The sequence below is a fragment of the Athene cunicularia genome (assembly GCF_003259725.1).
Source record: "Athene cunicularia isolate RWA chromosome 2 unlocalized genomic scaffold, athCun1 chr2_part2, whole genome shotgun sequence".
Classification (NCBI taxonomy): Eukaryota; Metazoa; Chordata; class Aves; order Strigiformes; family Strigidae; genus Athene; species Athene cunicularia.
Window position 1 is genome coordinate 1,712,429 of NW_020799096.1, and position 20,417 is coordinate 1,732,845.

The following is a 20,417-nucleotide window of genomic DNA, read 5'->3' on the forward strand; positions in this document are numbered from 1 at the left end:
CCCAGAAATTAAAAAAAAAAAATCAAATCTGTTTCTACTGAGATTCTTGGGTGTGTATCTTTGATAAACGGTGGTAAAAAAATAAGAAAGCTTGAAAAACTGCTTTTTAAAAAGTTGTATTTTAGGTGTCTTTGCTTTTCAGTATTGACTACCATCAAATTTAGCGTTCCTTCTGGGCTTTCAGGCACTTTACTCTCAGTGAGCTAATTCTGCTTTGGTTAAGAAATTTGTCAGAAATGATCTGATGTTTGTAAGGATCAAAGGGTCCTATGGTATGTAAAAATAGGCACTTGAGTATGTGTATTAACTACATAATATTTATAGATCAGGAATGACTAGCTCTAAATTATCAGCCATCACTGGCTTCTTAGCTTTTCCTAGTACAGACTGGGTGATACGAAGATGACTTGTTTTTGAGGGAAGAATCAGGTGACATTTGGCAATTTTGTAAAAGAGGAGTAAACAAGACTCTTGCTGAGTGAAACAGGGTATTATGCTTTTTCTGGGAAGGAAATATTGTTGGGTATAGCATAGTGCTGCACTAAGAGGGCTTTAGCTGATATTCTGCCAAATGTAGAATACATAGAAATGAGATGCTTCTTTTAATACACAAGCCAAGTTGCTTTTTACATGTACTGAGAGAGATGGTACTTCAACTACTTTGCTTTCTTCAGTACCAAGAAGTTGTCTGTTTTCTGTGTTGGGGGAAGAATCTCTAACAAAAGCCAATGCCAGAATTATTTAATTTGCTGACTTTAGCAGCTGGTCAGCAGCATCCCCCATTACACATTTTGAATACATAGAGATGATTGTTGTTTGTACATGTTGTTTTCCAGGTGGGTCCTTCTGGTTTTTTTATTTGTTCTAATTGTGATTAATTAGTTTCTACATTAGGTCAATATGGTGCTCAATTATCAGGAAGAAGTTGCATGCCACATTTTAAAAATAGTTCTTGAGAGATCGGAGAAACTGTTAATTATGAGCCCAGTTATTGTAAACAATCTCTAAAAGTTACTTTAATGAACTTCTAGTTTCAAGGCAAAAGCAAATTTACATATTCTATGCATAATATATTATCTTAAACACACTAGTGATGATGCTTTAGCTCTTCTCTTGAAAGTAAAGTGATGTGAAATGCATCTAAGGCAGCAATCGACATGTTGACCGGCAGTGACTGATGAGCCACATCCAAGGTCATCAGGAAAGGAGGACTGTAGCTGGGGATCAAAGCAGAGATACCAGAAAATAAGTAGGAATTGGCAATAAATTATATTAAACATTTGAGTTCTCAGGTTTCTACTTGACTTTAAAGGAATTACCTTCAGCCCTTCACAAGGGAATGTTTTTCCAACAGCGGTCTACTCTGAGGCTGGAGCACCTTGCTTATAAATATGTGGTATTGGCCACCCTTTGAGAAAAGCTACTAGCTTACTAGTTCACTAGGTGTGATATGGCAATTCCTATGCTCTTATCTTGTTCTCTTACAGCTGGTCCCTCCATGAGACTGGGGTCATAATGACAGAGTTTGCTGGGGAAATCTACAGGCTTATCCAATTTTATGGATGATTGCAACACTTCCTGCCCCTCAGACTCACCTACAAAGGCAAGGAAATTTAAAGGAACGGGGGAAGTTAACTGCAAGAAAGAAGACAGGATAGACCACAAAATAAATTGATTTACCATATTGGCATAGATCCAGGCTTATTGAAAAGTAGAGTTGGTACTGTGAAATAAAAACTATAAACAAGCTCCTAAATTAACAGAGATAAGGAAAGAACATAAATAAAGCCTTTGGTTTGACAAGAGCATTGGAGTTGCCGGAATCATTGTCATAGAATTTTCAGTCACCTGAAAGAGTTTCTTTCTCTCTGACTTCTGTTATCTGAAAACAGAAGTGTTCTCATTTTAGGGCTTTAGTCACTACCAAGTTTTCGGTTTCATGGTTAGAATGTTACACACATTTTTCAGCTGGCCACATAACTGCAAAAATACCTTGTCTGCATAGTCTAATGTGACTCATGAAACACAGCTAAAAGCTCAGCTATAGAAATGCTTGTAATGATTTCAGAAACTTACCATTCATTACTTTGCAAGCAGGGAAACTGAAGGTTGTAATCATGGCTTTTATCTTGCAAATTTACCCCAGGAACTTTAAAAAGGTCTGAAGATTACAGCTAAAGAACAGGATGCTGCTCATCAGAGTAATGAGCAGTACTGTGAGATGCCAGTTTTCTGTCAAGGTGCTAGAATCTATTACAGAAAGTAATTTAATTATGCACTTTATTATCTGTAATAAATATAAATTGACTGGTTTACTTCCAAAATTTCCAATTAAATATAGGTATTATTTTTCCATAATACCGGAAGCTCGTTGTTAGCGTTGTGCAGAAGTAAGTCCTTTGCCCAGCAGAGGTGGTACTATGAACTGTTCTCCTGCTTTCTCCTTGTGTATTAGGCAAATGCTACTGTCGTTATCTTGTGATGCAGAACAATGCAAAACCACATGAATGTCATAATAGTGTCCCAAAAGACTCTGATAGCCTTATTTAATATACAATGTTAATAGTGGAAATCTAATGTGTTCTGCTATTCTGGATGATTTTGAGCTATCAACAGTACCAGCCAAATGGAAAAAAATTTGAATGCATTGAATGTGGGGTCTATAAAAACTTCATTAAAAAAATTATGCCTAGAGTTAGTTTTGATGTTGATCAATACCAGCAGTATTGGTTAGTCAGTGTTGACAGTTTTAAATAATGAGTATATGCAACTTTCTGACAAGCTGTATTTAAAACATGCTCCCACTTCCTACTCCCCACAAAGAAAAACTAAGGACTTCAAAAGTGTAGAAACTTATAGTTATTTTGGCAAATTTAATAGGAATGGGCTCTAAGAGTAAGAGCTGTAAGTAAGAGGTTACATGAAAGTAGAAAGAGGAGAAGAGATAAAGAGATTTGCAAATGTACATGAGAAAATTGGACCCCTAAATTCCATTAATTTTCCAGACAAGTTTAGCACATAAATCCCTTTCTGATTTTAATGTTTAACAGAGGGAGTCTCAGTTTCATTATATCTAATCTACAGGGAAAACATAAGGTAGGAATAATGTGAATTCAGATCTGTTGAAACAAAACTACATTGACATGCAGTGGTTATAGAGCTAATTCAGTAAATGCTTTTAACAAATTAGGACAGGCTTTAAAAAGTGATTGTCATCTGAATACCACCGTCTGGTTCAAACTGAAGGAATATGATGCACTTTCTCCTGTGTCTAGTGCTAGTGAGGGAAAATTATGTAAAAAACAGAACCATTTGTGTTTGTTCCTAAAGGGACCCTCAGGCCAGAGAGTTTGTAAATGTCTTTTCTGGGTTTTATTAAGCTAATGTACCATGTCCACATTTGATTTCTTTTTTATTCCCAGAGGGATTATATTGTTCTTTTTAACTGTGTGTCTTTGAAAGTGTAGAATATGCTTCTAGAATATAGAATTGAGCATCGGACTTTCCTTTGCCAGATAGATAGATGAATCTGTAAAATGAGGTTCACCAATTTATCTAAGAATTTCTTTGAAAGAAGAGCTCATGTCAAATACAAGAGGAAAACTACATATTATAAAGCTGGAATTTTGTAACAATTGTCTCCTTATAAAAAGTAGGATTTTGTCATGCAACTTTTCAATCTCTTTATTGGTGGCTTACCATGGTCAATTAAAATCCCTGGAAGCATCCAGAAACTCATTTTAATAGCACAATAATGTCTGGATATTGGGAAACCAAAAAAAATATATAAAGGTACTTGCAAGCTGTAGGTACAACTCCCTTCTGTAGAGGAGGAGCTCAAGGACTTCAGCTTTCTCACAAAGCTTGTTCCTATGGAAAGGAACCTTTCATATGGGAGAAGATTGATCTTTAGGGGCTGTTTGCATTGGTACTTGAACTCTGTCAAAAAAGATGTTAAATCTGTTGCAGTACTGGTATCCTCTGTGTCACAGCTATTTCCATTACCTCAGATTCCAGGATCAAATATTCATATCTAATGGGAAGAGGCATCACATCATAAAGAGAGAGATCACCAAGAAAGTTTTAAAAGGTTGCATGCTATTAAAAAAACTGGTGGCTGTGGCAGAGACACTGTTAAATTTGTGGCAGCATACAGTGGTTTAGGTGGTAGTGAGGAACAGAGTGCATTGACATATTTTACAGCTTGATCTGAGACCTGCTGATGGAAAGATGTCCTTCGACTTTGGTAGCTTTTGGATCAGGCATTTTATTGGCACTGTTATCGTCATCTTTTTATCTTAGGCAGGTGCTAAGCAAGCAGATGCTGCAAGTCATCAGCCTGAAGGAAAAATGTGAAATAAGCGTTGCTGTGTTTTTTTAACACTGGAATGTGCATGGGTATTTTGTAGTTGCTTGATTCCTGAGGCTTCAAAAACTCAGCTGTAGTGTTGAATAAACTTGTCACTGCAGATCTGGCATGATAGAGTGTAACACAATATGTTCTGACTAGCATGTAATCCTTCAGCTGATGACTGTAGCTCCAGGGATGTTAACATGGCACAAGCTACTGTTTTAGATCACTTTCCATGGTGCTTAGCAGTGCAGAGCCTTAGAACATGAATTTGTCAGGCAAAAATGTACAAAGGTTGAGAAAATCAGTGGCAACTAAAACTATTTCAGTTACTGTTCATTTATGGAATTTTATGATAAGAGCTAGGAGTGTTAAGATGTTAAGATGTTGACTATGTTCCAAACATGCCTTGTGCCAGGAGAGATGTTAACAGAGAATTTCAGCTCTGTAAATCAATATGGGTAGAAACCCTATCCCCTGAGGAATCTTGTGCCCCAAATACTTTCCCCATGTTCTTTTACCCATTAAGAATCAAGTAGGAAACTTTTTTTTAGCTCTATCTTTGAATGAGAATATTAAATTACAGGTATGTTGCCTTTCAGATTTCTAAGTGAGCTTGTAAATCCAGCACTTGATCTTGCACAATGCCAAGCTCATTGTCTGGTTCCACAAGATGCACTGGTGTCTGTTCTAAGGTCATTGTGCAGATACTGACACTACTCAGTATAATGAGATGTAAGCACTATATTCAGCATTTTTGACCTTGTAGCAAAATATTGGAAAACGTAGAAGAATGGTGTTCTGTCTGTTATAGGGCAAGCATAATCTGCTCTTACTTATGTGACTGTAGTATTTGTCCAACAATGCTAGCAAATCACTGTTGGAGGAAAGTGAAATGTTTTCTACTCCCAATTCACTGGCTCCATTGTGAAACTATTGGTCAATCTTTTGTGATAGATTTATACTTTGCTTTTAGTATATTAGAATCTCATTCTTTTTCATATCCATGACATTAATGCATAACTTCTTTTGCAAAACAAGAGTTTGAAAGGTAATATCTAACTTTCTGCTCTTCTTGTGCCCTTTCCTACCTTTTTTTTTCCAGAATGCATTCAAGAAATACAATGTATGTTTCTCAGTCTCTGTTTTCTTTGTCTTTTGTCTTTATTTGGGCAACTCTATACCTTTTCAAAAATATGTATAAAGAAAAAAGTTGGAAGTTGTTGACCTTCAGATATAAGGTAGGAAATGATAAGAATTAAAGAAACTGACTTCCAGGAGAGTAAACTTTCCCAGTACCAAGAATTTTATTTAAATATACAATTAATTGTCATAATGAGTAAGTAAAGACCAGTATCACACAGCAAGTTAAGGAGTTACACTGATATGTAGAATATAGTTGCTAGTGGTGATTCTGCAGTACAGAAATAATTTTTTTTTTTTAAAAAAAAAAAAAAAAAAAGTAAATAAGAAAGGTAAATGTGTAAAATCAGGATGAAAGATTATTTCAGATAAATTTAAGAATGAGTTGTCTGTTAGAGCAGAAATGTCATCTATCTTACCAAGTTTAGCAACAGAATCTCAGGAAAGGTTTGAGCATCTGCAGATGGGAGGTTTGAGAATGGCGATTCAAGGAGGGGAGGAAGGCATTTAGGGAGTAAGGCCCTTTTATTATCTTAATGATGTGAAATACTTGAACCTGTACAAGAGAGTCAGATCATACAACCTTACCTCAACACAAGTAAAAAATTATATTTAATGACCGCTTTGCATTCAAGGTGTTCCTCCATGTTGTGCTGTGTAACTCACACTTTGCTCTCTGATTAGTTAATTAAAGTTAGGCTGACCTGGTTGTTCATATTTGCCAAGCTGCTGTTCTTGTAATAAGATACTCCTGCAATAATAGAATAATTCTGACTGGAAGGAATTTAGTCCAGTCCAAGTACCTTCCCAAAGCAGGGTTCAGCTCTGATATCAGACCAGGTTGCTCAGGTCTTTAACCAATTGGATCTGGAAACTCCGAGGACAGAGACTGCAGCCTCTCTGGGCAACCTGTTCCACTGCCCAATTGTCCTCATGGGGAAAAAATTTCAGTTAGAACCTCTTACATTTCAGTTTGTATCCATTGTCTCTCATCCTTCTGCCATGCACTTCAGTAAAGAGCCTGGCCCCATCTCTCTGGTGACCACCCTGTAGGTATTGGGGACTGCTGTAAGGTTCCCCTAAAGCCAACTATTTCCAGGCTGAACAAACCCTGCACCCTCAGCCTCTCCTCGCAGGATGAGAGATACAGCCCCCTGACTATGTTTTTGGTTTTTCACTGAATTTAAGATAGCAGAGGAAAATTACAATGCACAGTTGAACAAGAAAGTGGTGTATAGGGTTGGAAAGCAAAAGCTGCAAGAACAAGAGAGACCTCAGGAAGAGAGAAGCAGGGCAAAGGGATGCCTCTCTCAAGTGCATGCCTGCAAATGCACACAGCCTGGGAAACTAAAGCGCTCTCTGTGATTGAGACCTGTGTGTTAGGATCCAGGAGAAGCCAGTGAGAGGTGACATCGTGGTAGGAATGTGTTATGAACCAGAACATCAGGATGACAAAGTGGCCACCATTTTCTTTGAACAAATTCAGAACACCTCCAGATTGGATACCTTCATTGTCATCAACCCGGGCTTCTGGAGGGTGTCAGGGGTAACTTCATGATACAGGCACTAGATGAGGTCCTGCAGTAGGGTATAAGGAGACATAAACCAAAAACAGTGTTAGGGAATCTCACTGTTACAGATTTCAGCCCTCTGCCTTGTATAAATCCAGTAGGCAAACTTTACAGGAATAAAATAAGCTGTTCAAAATGTATTGTAATGAAACATCTTATAACAGGTACTATTGTTATGCAAATGTGCTTAAATGTCCTTACAGAACTTCAATATTTAACTGAAATCCAGGATAAAACTTGTTATAAACTTTACTCCCTTTACTTTAAAAAAAAATATTAAACAGAATATTACTAACATTTTTATTTTCTTGTTACAAATACTCTCCCAGTCATCAAGTGTCATATCTTTCTAACATCTGGTATACGTTTTGATAGATCAAGTTAATATATATTATGTACACTATATTTTTTACTGGAGTTATCTGTGTGATAAATATGCTTTATAAAATCTATGCCCAATAACACTTTCTGTTTTGCCAAAAAGAAAGCTACTAATAAGGAAAAAGAGATTATATAATAGTAATAATAAATAAAAGTAAAAAAAAAAATTGCAGCGGCCTGATAAGCATTAGCTACCTCTTTTAAGTGACTGATTTTATGATGCTTAATTAACATTCCCAAATTAGAAGCTAAAACTGTGGTGTTAGGTTCCTTTAAACCCAGAATGAATACCAGATATTTTTTCTTCTTTCATTCTTTAAAAAACCCTGTATTTAAACCTATACTCTAACCATAATGCATATAATTATCATATCGCACTTACCATTCTTAGGCCATGTGGTTTTGCCTGTTTAAGATCTTTTTATAGCACAATAATCATAGGATTCAATTTTTACAGAAGTAGTGATTTATCTAGTAGTGGTTTGTGCTTTAGAAGCCCTTGCTGCATACTTATTTCCTGGGTTTATGCCAATAAGGAAAATCCCTTTGCCTTCAGTAGGAATGATATTCACGTAGCTGGAAGCAGAGAAGGACTAGCTGTCTGTGATAACTGGTTTTCTTCAATATAAAAGTGAATCAGGAGACCATAGAAGTTATGGAAAGGCTGTCATACAGTTGCACAGATGTCCCTGGACAATTTGCTTTCGAGCTGCAGTAATGCTCCCTCATCTAGGCTCAGCAAATGGAAATTTCCTTGAAGACTGTTACGAAGATTTGCTTATTCCGGCATGCAGGAAAAATCATGAGCTTTATTCAAGAAGAGAAGGATGTAATCTTTATAAGGGTAGAGCAGCCAGCTCTATGGGGTTGTGCATGTATGGTGAAGTAGGATAAATTATTAGCCTTAGCGTAACAGCATTATTCGTAGAGTTTCAAAATACTATTTTCACAGTTGTTGGTGTGAGGTGAATAATGTGTTACAGCAGCTTACAGACAGGCAGACTAAAGCATACAAAGCTATTTTTATCCTCATATGGTGGGTTGACCTTGGCTAGGCACCAGGTGCCCACCAAAGCCACTCCATCACTCCCCTCCTCAACTGGACAAGGTGAGAGAGAATATAACAAAAGGCTCAGAGGTTGAGAGGACAGGGAGAGATCATTCACCCATTTCTGTCACAGGCAAAACATACTTGATTTGGGAAAAATAACCTAATTTGTTGGCAATCAAATCAGAGTAGGGTGATGAGAAATAAAACAAATCTTAAAAAACACCTTCTCCCCACCCCTGTAGCCCTCCACTACCAAAACCTTGGCACACAAACCCAATACACTTCACATAGGTCTTTGCTTGCCTGGGCAATGCTTCATCCAAGTTAGATGATTTCTGTGATGAACACTCCTTTGTAGCTGTGGCTGGTTTCTTCATCTGCCAACTACTGCTGTGTACAGACAGAAATTATTTAGGTATGGTCTGCAGCCTAGCTGTCCTGAGGTGGTGGTTTTTTTCCTGTTGCAAGGGGAGTGGGTATATTGAGTTGGTCTGGACATGCAAGTTATTTTTCTTCTCAGCAGTGTTATACTCAGCAATCTTGACTGACAGTGTAGAAAAAATGCATTCAGAACAAGTATTTCAGTCTGTAGCCTGAACAGTTTAAATGGAAAGCGTGGAAACTGCAGAGAGATTAATTTCAGCCTGGGGAGCTGTGCCATCCTAAGAGACTTAAAGGGCTCATGGAGGCATGGGGGAGAAGTGGGGATGATTCAGGGCACCTGAAGTGAAATCCTGCTTTGAATCCTCATCCAGACCCTGGAAGCTTGAACCTTCCTCCTCTAAAGCTAGCATTTCCATATTCTCCTCCCTTCTATAGGTTAAAATTTAAAGAACAAGGGTTGGAATGTTCATCTGGGGCTTTTAATTTATTATAGTTTAATTTTTGAAATGCTCTGCTGCATGAACTTTGAATTATCATTAATTTATATTGAATAAAAATCCTAACAGAATTTCATTCCCTGGTTAGTGTCTAAAATGTATCAGATTAGTTAATCCCGTGTGTGTAAATTAACATTTGATATCACTGATAAGAGCACTGTAACTTTTATTAGTGTGTTGTAACTTTTAAATTTTTCTGCTGCCTTTTTTCCCCAGTACAGCCTCAGATGATTATAATGATTTTGTATACAGTGCTATATTTTGGCTCCAAGGAGTATAAACTCGTTAGAGACTAGTCAATATTTATTAGTAGTTTACCACAGACTTCAGGCAAATAATTGCCCTGAAAAAGTCGAATTCTGCTGTGGTATAGTCCTATCCTGAAATTAGCATATTATTTTGCAAATAGAAATAAAGAATAAAATTGTTCCTCCCATGTTGTTGCTGCTCCGCATATGATATCAATAAACATTTTTCTATTAGCAAAATAGAAGACATAATATAAGCTTTCATCATCAAAATGGATGCAGTACAGAGTAATTTTTAAAAGTAGAATAAATTTTCATAATGGAGAGAAAGGATAAGGATCTGAGTACTGCTTGCAGTATATGCATTAGTGGGAAAAAAAAAAATATCCTTTAGCTTTGTTAAAAGCAGCTAAACCCACGAAACCCTTAAATCAGCTGTATACTAGATTTCAGAAGTCATCTCACAATATTTCACAATTCTGTGCTCCTGCTTGTTGAAAGAAGAACAGGAGAGGGAAGCACATTTACTAAGGTGGATTAAACGGTACCAGTAACTTGTATTCATGCATGGCACTGATACTATCAGAGCTCCTGTAAGATCATGAGCAAGGTCTGTCTCACAGAAGCGTTTGGAAGCGGTGGCTGATCACTGAGGCAGGTAGGGAAAAGCCCTGCCCTGTTCTCAGGATTGGGTCCGTGGCAGTGCAATGCTGGCACAAATAAAAGTATTTATAGAGCTTGCTATAGCTATAAGTAGTATAGCTCCCTCTAGCTGTTAATTTTCTAGGCACACTTGCATACAGAAAATAGTGATTTTTAAGTATTCAGAAACTTTCAGTAGAGCTGACTGATTATTCCCCCTCCCCAGTCATTTTGTTTCAGAAAAGAGAACCTTTTTATGAGAATTCAGTGGCTTCACTTATCATTTTTGTGGGAAAATGTCAAAATGTGTAGAGATTTTAGCACTCTAGCACTCAAGAAGAAAGGAATAAGGTGGTCAGAAAAAAATATTTCAGACTGGTTTATTAACTGTTCTGACTTTTGAGAAATCATCACTGTTTGGGTTGACACCAGCTTCTGAGAAATTCCTGTAAAATGGGAATTCAGGTCTGAAATTTGGAGCAGTTGGAAAAGACATCTGTATAGAAAAATGAGGATTTAACCTGGATAGGAGACACTAGGGAAAAATCTTCAACCTGAGCATACTCTTGAATGTATTTTTTCTTGCCAATACCAAAAGAAGCAGCTGTAAAAATACCAAAACAGACAAACAAAAAACCCTAGTAGAAATTGTTAAAAAGCAACAGAGAGAGAAGACAACTGAGCTGTGTTGAGGTTCTGTAACAGTCCAGGAGCTGAGCCTAAGTGGGTGTTGCAAACATCAGTAGCAGCAGGCAGAAGTTGACTGCTGGCAATCATCAAGGGAGATGGACTTCAGGAGCTAGGCCAGGTCAGTTTTTGTACTTGCTGGGCTAAGGGTCTTCCAGGACATGTACCAGGCAGAGGGAGCACCTTATAAGAAGGGCATTTCAAGGGAGAAGTCGAGGGAGAAACATTTCTTGCAGATGACACAGACCAGGATATCTGGAGTTAAAAAACATAACTAGAAAACAGATAATGAGTATAATGAAACAATCATGTAGCTTTTATTTGTTAACAGTGAACAGTGTTGTTTGCACATCATCAGAACGCTCTTATACATGGCAGAAACTATATTCACTAAAGGATCTCGCACAGCAAGTCTCTGCAAGACAGAAGGTTCGGGTTTTATCTTTTATCACTGAAGACTTGTGACAGAACAAGACATCTAAGACTGAATGACGGCATTTAATAATCTTTCGTGTACAGTCATCTGGCGCAAAAAATATTAAGATGGGCTAGAACATCATGATTTAACTTAGAGGAATTCAGCGTTGCCTTCCATCACTTAGTGGACTGCACTAATGGGAACAGGACAATTTAGGTGACTAAAGTGTTTAGGCATGTCATTGCTATCAAAATGCTATAGATCGAGTGCAGGAATAGCTTAATTCCTATTTCTCTGTCATCTCTACTAAGGAGGGATTACAACAGTTACAAGGAAGTGTCATAATGAGCTTGTATCTGGATTTCAAAGTGCTGTAAATGCTATTCAATCACAGTCAGTAAAACTTCACTATTCCTGACCTGACCATCATTAAAATCTTGGCTAAGAATCTTCTAATCAGGGCCGAGCTGCTCAGCAGAGACACTGTGGAAGCGGCGTGTGCTATCCATTAGATACACCTGCTAGTTCTTGCCGGGGATATGACCTGAGTTGTTAGGAAAACCCCAGTGCTGCAATGCATAAACATGCAATGAAAGATTTGTGTCCCAGTACTTGAAAGGAGGTGTGAGGAAAGAGAGATCTTTATACTGTCTTCCTTGTCTTTTGTATGCCACTGTGGTTATTTTGTATGCAAGGGGTTTGTGTGCCAGGGTCAGTGATCCATTGCCTTGCCTCAACTTTCTGTCTAGAAAACAAGAAAACACCTCATGGAGAAGAAGCTGCTTGATGCCTTGAATACAAATGGCGCACACAGAATATTTAAATCTCATCCAAGTTTTGTTTAAGATTCCATTAGGATGCAGTTGTGAATGAGCTTCTTTTTGCATATGTAATTAGAAAGCAGAACAGATGGGAAAGGCATAGTTTAAAGTGATGTGTTCATTAAAATAACCAAAGCTGCAAAGTGTTTGTTCCCCAACAGCAGATTCAGGATATGAGACTCCTCAGGCTTATAATTTTTTTCCCCTGTTTTGAGTTTGACAACTGTGAATGACAACGATGAGATCTCTTTTGCATCATTTTTATTGTTAGATATCACCACTGTTCCTTAGGGCAGATTGATCGTTCATTCCTTCATATGTGGTTTGTGCTCAGTTAAGATATACTAGGAAGCAGTGGGTATTAAGAAGCAGACACTACATCAAGGGATTTATTTTAATTGCATTTACTGTAAGAAAGATCTATTAGGACTTTAAAAATAATTTGGAGATTGTAATGTTCTTTTAAAGAAGATCTGTGTGGACTGTATCCTGATAACTACTGTTATCCCTTGGGTTATTTCTACTCTTAACTTTCAGGTTTTAAATTAAAATGAAATAATTTTAAGAAATATAATTAGGGTTTCCCAACACCACACCTGATCTATTTTTTAGTAGAGGGCAAGTCTTAGAAAAGTAGTTGTAACAGTGTCCAAAAATATATATACTAAAGTGAATAAGGGCTAATTCCCCTCCTCACCACCACACTCCAGCCCCGCCAAGAGGGGGAGAAAAAAAAAAAGTATTATATAGTTTAAAGAAACAAATACACTGAATGAATACTGGGTCTTTCCTATCTTCTGCTACCCCTGCAAAATGAATTTTATCATTTTATAGGGAACTTGAACCTTCAAGGCTTACTGGAGCCCCGTTCTTGTTGCACCTCTGGAAAGCTGCTATTGAAACTCATGGGGAGTTAGGCCAAAGGTTGGATCTAATTTGCCAGTTTTTTGTGAATATGGTCTGATTTGAGGTAAATTCTACAAATGAATTCTGGAGAAGATATCTAGTAGTTTTCATTTCTGTCCTCTTCTATGATATTTAACTTTTTACACAATAAATATAGATAATTTTAAATAGAGGGTGACTATAATCATACTGCTATTTTCTCAGCATTTGCTGCTTTCTAAATATCAACTTTTGCTTCTTCTGAAGCAGAATGTTTGATTATATGTCCTCCATCAGCGTCATGCATGGCCTGTCCGCAATTCCATCACTGTTGTTATATGCTGGAAAGAAGAGCTCTTCAAACATGCAAAAGCAATTCTCTACCCTAAAGATAGGAACTGGATTGCAAATCCAGATTTAGCTAGAAGAGCAGGTGACTACGAGATATATAACAGTGCATGCTGTTTATGATAACGAAATAAAAAATGTTTATCCATGCCAATATCAGGGAAAGATTGCTTTAATTAGAAGTGGAGCCCTATATGAGGATTGGGATCTGTTTGTTAGAGGGTAAATGTAATCCTTGCTTGAAGCATCTTGAAGTGCAAAGTGTTTAATCATCCAGGACTTCTGTATGTGCATAACTTCTCTCAATGCGACTAGACCTACTCAATGCTATGATGTTATTTGCTCTGTGCAAAGTTGAATGTTTACTGTGTGTCTACAGTCTTTATCTACAATGATAACATGGACAAAGTAAGACAAACCAGAAATGGAAACCCCCATTGATGTTCTACTTAAGCATAACAGTCACTAACAGTGCAGGTAGATTTATGCAGTTTAGAAGTTTGACTGTTTTATATTGTTTTCTAGGATACTGTAGAAAATGGCTGCCTATATTTTCTCTGAAGTGCAGTTGAATGAATGGTCTCGGTATTTCAAAGTTTTCCTTTTTGTCTTGATTTATTTTTTATGTAGAGGAATGACAAGCAATGTCTTGGAAAATAGCAAGGTATCAAACAGTATTGATTTCATGCTATTGCAGTGACCTAGAAAGTGTTATTTCTCATTGAAAGATTGGGTTGTGTTTTTCTCATGCAAATAAGCAGATTCAAACTCTAAGAATGTTTCAGGTTATTATGACATAATTATTAAAAAAGACACATTTTTTTGCTTTCTTGATGAAAGGCTATAGAAGTTTTCTATGATTAGGTAAAGTAATCCTTGAATTATAACTACTGCAAATCCTAAATCTTCTATGTATAGCTTTTCATAGTTTGTTTTCTAATTAAATTTCTGACTAAGGATCCCGTCCTCCTTTCATTCATGTCATTGAAACCTTTTATTACTGATTTGAAAAGAGTAGAAAACTAGACTTACTGCAGTACTGCTATCTTTTATTTTGTGATTTGAAGTAGGGAATGATGAACAAGTGTGACTAAAACAAGAATGGATTCTTCTAGTGCAAATTAATCTTTCCAGTTTCCCCTATGAATGAAGATGAAAGTACAAATTTTCAAAAGAAAAAAGATTTCTAACTGAAATGGAACAGAGATGTTCAAAAGTCATCAGTGTCCCTTCTTATACCTCTGTAAGCTCAGTAGCATATGACAGTTCAGATAAAAATCTAAAAATCTGTAAACCTAACCCAGCACTGCTACTTACTGACAATTTATCAGGAGGGAATGATAAGAAGGTAGGGCTAACTCATCACAGACACTTTCTTAGTGTGTAGTAAATGAGAGCTAGCTCACTCAACTTTGAGTAGGAAGCTGAAATGTATGATTAATTAAAAGGAAAAAATTATACATGAAATTTTGCAAAAATAGACTCATATTGACTTGAGTTCTTTATACTCCTATGAATATATTATATTAAGTGCTATCTTTTGCATGTGTCATTTGGAGATATGCTGTGTTTTTCATACTGTTTTCAGTTCCATGGAATGAACCTGTAGAATAAAATTTAAGAAAAAAAAAACAAAACAAACCCCCAAAAAAACCCATGAAAGCCATTGGGGGTTTTAATAATTAAAAGAAAAAAAATCTTTAAACTTCAGCTCTTGTAATGATGTTAATACCATTTCTTAGCAATTGTCTTCATTTGGTGAAAAGTCATCAAAAGAATAAAGTTTTACAGTTCTTAACATTCTGAATATAGCTTTATGTGTCTTCTGCATCATTGAGTGTCTTTTTCAGTAGTAGATATATTACACGTTGTTCGGTTGGTCTGCAGTAGGAGCAGATCAAATGACTTCCTGTAGTTTTGAAAGTAAAGCTTTATGAAATCTTTCATAGCCACCTTTTATCACAGGAATGCTCTGCCTGGCTTTGCTACTGATTAAGACTCTCAGGCTTTTCTGTACAGGAAAGTTTCTTTCCTGTGGATGCACAAGATATGTGGGCAACACGCTCAATGTTGACTTTAGTGTTGCTGAACTTAGAGTTCTCTGTTATCTACTATCAAAGGGTCACACACAGTCATTCTTGCTCAAGATGAAATTAGTTGCCCTGTTTGTGGTGTAGAGTGCTATACAGCATAAAGTATTCACTGAATCTCTTGGTTAATGTCACTCAGACAATTATTTTGGCTGCTGAGTGGTTGAATATGTTTAATCACAACAAATTCTGAAATATCACAAAAATAAAAATAGAAAGCAGATACTGTGCAGTTGTATTTATTGGACCTCTGCTACCAAAGAACCCCATAGATGCCCCTTACCTGTTAAATGATAGTAAACTATATTATATGTATATGTTTAATATCTTTTAAGTACTTTGTAGTTCTAATATCTTCCTAACATTTTGTAGCTGACGTTGGTGTATTGTGGCATTTGGCATTAAAAGGCAGTACATGAAATACAACAGAGTATCATATAAAACCCCCATATATCCAATGCCTTATTTCTGCCATAATAAAAAGTGCAAATAATGCATGTCATAAAATCCAGAATATAGCCATGTAACCATTAAAAATAAAAAGTTTACACCAGGATGTGAAGAATAATACTGTGAAGAGGATTTATTCAACAAATCTAATACACCATTGCGGTTTCAGTACAAAGAAATGCTCAGTGAAACTACTAACATGATGTCATTTTGCTCATTCCTTAAAGATAATTCATTATTCTGTAGTAATATATTAGTCCTAAAAATAAGTGTCTTTCAAAAATAATGCCATATTTAGGAAATTTGGTTTGATTTCCAAATTTGTCACTCCTTTTAAAAAGGGAAGATATGTTAAATATTTCATTTGTCAGTAACTCCTCTGTTTCCTGTCCAACATCAAACCAACTTCTTCATTCAGCAAAATATTTAATGATATGCTGAGCTGTGAGCACATGCACATTTTGGGGGAAGTGAGATTTTCGCACCTGCTTAGAGTGAATGGAGACACAAACATACTTAAATTCCTCCAATGAATTAAGAGCCTTTGTAAGGATCTCACAGGGGGAAAATTTTTATATAATCTGACTCTTTCATAACTTAATTAGAGCATACACCTAAAAAAAAAAAAAAAAAAAAAATTATGAATCCTTGAATCAACAGAGGTTACACATATCACGAACAAAGTAATCAGCTCCCCCAAATTACACAGCTTGATGAATCAAAGAAGAGGAAACTTTTAATTGATCCCCACAGGCTGCTTCTGGTAAATGGCTGACGCCTGCCCTGCCGCACATACTAATCACCATTTGCTTCCCATGCTGGTCTGCTAAGCAGCACATTTAGCTATAATCCAATGTGTTTCTCCTTCATCCCTTTATTTATTTATTTACTTGCTTGGAAAAGCCAGAAGGCAAATGTGAAACTGAGATAGAGAATTAGGTCAAGAAACAGGATAAAATTGTTTGCTGCTGTCTGCAGTATTGACTAAAATTCTTGTCTCTCACTTATTAGAGATGGTTATAGGGCTGACTGTCTTGCAATACTCATATTTCCATCTCCTGGCCTAGGCGTGACTATTGTGTCACATATCTCTAACTTTTGTTAGGCACGATGTGAAGAATGTTTTCTGCCTCTTCTTACATAAAAAAAAAAAAAGAAAAATGATTGTTAGCACTCAGTCTTTCCAAACTTTTCAACGATGTGTAGGTGAAGACTTTCTGGAATCTAGTTGCAATTTACAATTATTATGTTTATCAGCTAAAGAAGGCCAAAGTCTCATCTCAGTGATATGAATGTACTGAAGGAAAAAATTACATCGTGTTATAGTTAAAAGTCTCGTCTTTTCAATGTACATAACAAAATCTCCTGTTTTAATGTAGATGCCCTGCATAACAAAATCTCCTGCATAAGTAAAAAGTGTAAAAACCTTCTGTTTTAGCCTTCTTACAGTTATAGTATCTCATCCTTTTTCAATGGTTGCGTTGGTAAAGGACATTTTATTGATGGATTTATCAGCTCTGTCTTTCATAATAATTTTTGCATGCTCATATTTGAACATTATGTTTTCTGGAGCCACCAAAGGGTCCTTTCACAAAGGTTGCTTCTGTACAGGGGCAGCTTCTTATTCTTTGTGTGCCATCAGTCTCAGATATGCCAGCTGGGTGAGGATGTTAGGATAGGGAGAGAAAGCAGCATCTCTGCTATTATGAGTATGTAGAGCTAACTATTCCAATCCTTTTCCACAGTAGTCATGAAGAAGCTATATTATATTTTTAAATGACCAGTTGCCATTCTTTGCAAAAATAGAGCTTGTTTGAATTTGGGAATGTGTGAGAATACTTTTCCCTTCAAGTGCTTTTAATAAGGATGGTTTGTTTTTTTGTGGTTTGTTTTTTTGTTGTTGTTGTTTTTTGTTTTGTTTTTGTTTTTTAAAATAGCTTTTATCTATTCCATATCCCTAAACTGTGTTCTATTACCTGTAGTGCAGGGACAAAACCTATTGTAAGTCTTAAAAATTTCAACAACTCAGATGTCATGGGCGTACTGCTATACTTTTAATTACAATGAAAGGCAACTACTTATGACATCAAATGATCCCACTGGTATCACAACATTAAAATGTCCTATGACCTGCAAATGTTAACACCTGTAGCAGCTGTATGAATTTGAGAATTGTCTAAGACTGAGGCAATGCTGCCGCCTAATGATGGGAGTATATAAGACCTAGTATAGCAAAGAGTTTCTTGCTTGGCAGGCAGGATAGGTTTCTGACTCAACTGAAGTCTATAAGTGAAATTAAAAGCAACAAAAATTGGCCCGTGGACTAGACTACATGATTTCATGGTGTGCCAGGCCATTTATTTGGTTCAAACTTAAAAGGAAAGAAAAAAAAAACCCTTCTGTAATCACTTTAAGTCTAAAGTTTTTGCTTTCTGCATCTTAATGTCTGCTATGAATATAAAGAGAATGATTCTCCACTTTTTCTCTGTATTGATAGATAGTTTTTTGATGTTTCATGTATTTCCTAATACTTATCATTATGGTAAATATTATAATATCTGTCTTAGAATTTTTATCATTCTCTGCAGTATCCAACTACAATTTTACCCTTGATATTTTTTATTTCAGAAGAATAAGAAATTACATTAATGTCTTAATAGTACATTTATTTATGCATCACTGGCCTTCTTTATCTAGAACAGTTCAGTGTAGTCTAGTGTCTGAGAAAAATATTGTTAATGGTATTACTGTCAAGTTAATTCATCGACCCACAGAGAGCAATCACACTTCTATGAGGCATCTGCCAATGTAATCTGTGACAGCTTGTACACGCAGCAGATCAAAAGTGGATCCAAGCCTGCAGTACCTGCTGATTTTTCACTTCTGGTAGATCTTTCAGTTTGTGAACTACGGTGAAACATAGGAAGGCAGAGAGCTTGTTCTTATTTCCTCCCATTTTATTTATCTTATCTCTTTAACATGAAATGCTATTGAAAAGGCATATGAAATCCAAAGATTGTTATTGATATGTGCCAACTTACTCTGACAAAGGATTTCATGGCAAATTGGTCAACCCTTGAACAATTACAATTTGGCAAAAACAAATAAACTGTAATCAAGGCATTATAAAGGCATTGATTCATTAGTAGTCAGCCTATTGAATTATTATAATTATATCATAAAATGATTAAGGCAACAGAGTTAATGCATTTGAAGCCCGTGCTAAAGATGCATTTTTAAACAAATGTGCAATCATGTTTCTCTTGTATGTGTTCAAGTTTTTTTGGTATTACACTTCTCAGCTGGGCTGCCTTCCAGCAATCAGCATCTTCACAATGTGTTCACTTCAAAGCAAGTGTTTGAGGTCTAAATCTCTGTCTCCCATTTCAACCCAACAGGTGCAGGAGGTTGGTCTCCATCAGACAGCGATCATTACCAATGGCTGCAGGTGGATTTTGGGAATAGGAAGCAGATCAGTGCTATTGCGACTCAAGGCAGGTATAGCAGTTCTGACTGGGTCACTCAGTATCGGATGCTCTATAGCGATACAGGGAGAAACTGGAAACCGTACCACCAAGATGGAAATATCTGGGTAAGTCACTGGTGTAAAATGGAAGCATGTGCTGTAGCAGTGTTAATTGATTGTGGTTTTAGGAGCTCTACGCCTCATACAACTGTTCAGTGTGGTTTCTGCGAGGACAGAACAGAGCTTAGCTCAAAACAGTGGTTCAAGTTGCAGCTGCTGTCCGGAGGCCTATCCCTGGATTAGCAAAGCCCATTTGGTGTGATAGTAACTGTCAGAACATGTAGACATTCTGTTGTTGGTGATATTCCTCAATGAGTCTCTTATGCTTTGGCTTTCATTTCCCTGACTATTCTTTTCACGATTTCATGGAGTAAATGCGAGACATAAAAGTAGTTTTGAAAATTCTGCTTTTAAGCATAACATTTTAGAAGGCAATTTGTTCTTTGTGTGTACATATGGTGGGGAGCAGTTTATTCATGTATGCGTTGTTTTCCATATAGGTGCTACAGGGATGTTTATGCTATAATAATTTTAGGAAAAATCTTGTATTTCAGTTATGGTTTACATTTTACATAGATAAGATGCTAATTTTATTCTTGCTGAAAACAGCATCCTTCCATTTTGCTGACAGAAAGTGATAGCTATTACTTAACATACCTATTCTACTAACAGTTCTTTCAGATGGTTACTTTTTTTCAAAAGTATACTTTGAAAACAATAACATGCTATAATTCTTTCTGAAACCAAATTAAGTGGATTAGCTATTATGCCTCATCAGAAAAATATTGTCAAAGCAGACAAGATTTAACACTGTGCTGTTTTGGATTCGCATTTTTGCCAGGTGCTCCTTTTATTAAGGTCTGTTACTGAAAACGACTGTAAAATGTAGAGCAGAAGGTGAATGTTTTTATCTGTATAAGAGAA

At 36.4% G+C, this 20,417-nt stretch overlaps 1 protein-coding gene across 2 annotated transcripts in view; it reads left to right on the forward strand.

Moving 5' to 3' along the window:
- Positions 1-20,417, forward strand: part of CNTNAP2 (contactin associated protein like 2) — a 1,177,736-nt gene that overhangs the window by 376,109 nt on the left and 781,210 nt on the right. For both annotated transcript variants that reach the window (XM_026844012.1, XM_026844013.1), the window contains exon 3: positions 19,366-19,559. In XM_026844012.1, coding sequence (XP_026699813.1) covers positions 19,366-19,559 — 194 coding nt within the window. The remainder of the gene's footprint in view (positions 1-19,365; positions 19,560-20,417) is intronic.